The 2500-nt window shown below is 42.2% G+C and overlaps 1 protein-coding gene across 4 annotated transcripts in view; it reads right to left on the bottom strand.

The window, feature by feature from the left end:
- runx1 (RUNX family transcription factor 1) overlaps positions 1 to 2500 on the bottom strand; it is a 47353-nt gene that overhangs the window by 5981 nt on the left and 38872 nt on the right. For all 4 annotated transcript variants that reach the window (XM_054623535.1, XM_054623533.1, XM_054623534.1 and 1 more), the window contains one exon: positions 1689 to 1793. In XM_054623535.1, coding sequence (XP_054479510.1) covers positions 1689 to 1793 — 105 coding nt within the window. The remainder of the gene's footprint in view (positions 1 to 1688; positions 1794 to 2500) is intronic.

Genomic DNA, 2500 nt, shown 5'->3' with positions numbered 1-2500 from the left:
TAGGGGTCTGGCTGTCTCCCTGTATGTGTGTGTGTGTGTGTGTGTGTGTGTGTGTGTGTGTGTGTGTGTGTGTGTGTGGTGGTCTGTCACGCTGTCTGTGGTGTTGGCTGCACTTCAAAGCACTGAGACTGAGCTCCAGTTACAGGCACTTCCTCCCAATGGGGGGAAGTGTGCATGTGTGTGTATTTATACTGAGTGTTTGTGTGTGTGTGTATATGTGTGTGTGTGGGCGAGTTAGAGACGAGTGATGGTTATTCACAGCTGAGCGGAGCTGGCAGGAGTCTTCCTCTCTCTCTGTGTCACCTCACGTCTCCTCTGACCAGTGTCGCTCAGTTCATTTCCACCGAACATGAATCACAGTTATTCATACGACGGACTGCGTGTAAGTGTCTATTAGCACAAAAAAAGCATCGGTTTCTCTCTCTCTGCTGTTGTCATCTGCCATTAGAAATCCCCATGTTGCATCACACCGAGTGGGAGAGGAACTCGGTGTTGCATCAGGTTCCTTATTGACTCACTGAAGGGATTAGAGGCATGTCTTCACTAAGTATCTAGATGACAATACATGTTTGTGACATACAACAGACAGACATTAGATCCAAGCAGTGTCCTGTACAGTTCGGTATTAAACGACGGTCCAGCTCCCTGAGGCTGGTTTGCAACATAAGAAGGGACCTATAAATAGTGCCTGAAGATCAAATGTACTGAGTGTATTAAAAAGGAATATCTTGATGAAGTTTCTTTACCCTAATGCTAATGTTATCAATTTGTTTTCAATTGATGGACTGTATCTCAATATAAGGAATGTTCAAAACCCCATTTTACATCCAATGCTAACATTTTTAACATTATTGCTTTTAAATATCTGTATATGTTAACTGTGGTAGTAGTGGTTATGTTAAAGTGGTCCTATTATGCTTTTCCACTTTTTCCCTCTTCTTTAGTGTGTTATATATATTTTTGTACATGTAAAAGGTCCGTGGAGTGTAAAACCTGAAGTCCACGCCTAAAAGGAGTTACCCCCCCCCAGAAGCTCCTGAGCTCCTGAAACGGCTCCATTGAATTCTCTCCTTCACCTCCCTAACTTTATGAGGTCATAATGTAACTTTATGAGGTCACAATGTAACTTTATGAGGTCACAATGTAACTAAATGAGGTCACAATGTAACTTTATGAGGTCACAATGTAACTTTATGAGGTCACGATGTAACTTTATGAGGTCACAATGTAACTTTATGAGGTCACGATGTAACTTTATGAGGTCACAACGTAACTTTATGAGGTTATAATGTTACGGAAGTGACGTAAAACTCCTTCCGGCTAGTTTGGCCGTCAAACAACAAAAGAGAGAGACGGAGCTGGATCTCCGGAGTAAGAGTTTTTGGAAATGTGAAACCTTGACCAATCACAACAGAGCGGGCTAGCTGACCAATCAGAGCGGATGTTTTCTTCTGCTGTCTGAGCAGATGTTCAAATACGAGTAGTGTCATTTTGGGTAGGTACGTGTTGATGCGTCATTTAGAATTCATCTAATTTTATGAAATCAATTCAGATCATTGATCCGGCTTCAGAAGATTGACGACGCTCCTGCTGAACCTGAATATAGGGCCGTTACCCTGTGGGACTCCACATGTCATTATATGCTGAGGAGGAAAACGTCAACATGTGTGTGTGTCGTTGTCACTCACGTCGTGGCTCTCTCGGGCCGTCCACTGTGATCTTAATGGCTCTCTGGTACGTGGCCACCTGAGGAGGGTTGGTGAACACAGTGATGGTCAGAGTGAAACTCTTCCCTAGGGGGAGAAAAGGGAGAGGACAAAAGGGGAGAGGATAGTCAGCGAGAGAGAGAGAGAGAGAAAGAAAGGAAATAGAATGGGAGAGAGGATAAAAGTGTTCATTAGTATTACGATCTTTTTCAGGTTAAATATCTCCACTACTTCCAATAGTCTTGAGATGACTGGTGAGGGCCATTTTGATTTGGCTGGACTACATTGATTTTGAATCTCTCCAAGTTTGGTCACCAACAGGAAAAGATTATTTATTCAAGACGTATTTGTAGCATGAGCTCCTGTCTCTTGACTCGTGTCTAAATTCAATTGTCAGATGTGAAATGTTGCAAAAAAAAGAAAAAAAGAAATGAATGTGGTGCATTTCCATCAACTGGTTTGGAGCGAGTTAACTCAGCTACAGTGTAGTTCGGTCAGAAGTTTTCTCATGGCTGTCTTAGAAGAAGGCGACGACGCAAACCGGAAAAACAAAATGAGTCAGCTTGGCTGTCAAACTGTCTGAAATGGAGAAAGTTTGAATTGTTTTCACGCATTATTGCACTCAAGGGAATAATCCAGGAAGTTGCCGAAAGGGAAACAGCTGATCAGTCATACGACTTAAACGTTCCCCACATCAGATTGTTTTCGGCGAAGGCTGTTCCATAATCAATTTAGCACATCAGATCTATTTCCGACAAAGATAAAAAAAAAAAAAAAAAAAAAAAAAAACACCT

The sequence above is a fragment of the Anoplopoma fimbria genome, chromosome 22 (assembly GCF_027596085.1).
Source record: "Anoplopoma fimbria isolate UVic2021 breed Golden Eagle Sablefish chromosome 22, Afim_UVic_2022, whole genome shotgun sequence".
Taxonomy (NCBI): Eukaryota; Metazoa; Chordata; class Actinopteri; order Perciformes; family Anoplopomatidae; genus Anoplopoma; species Anoplopoma fimbria.
Note: the sequence above shows the minus strand (reverse complement) of the source record. Positions and strands in the feature narration are given on the sequence as shown.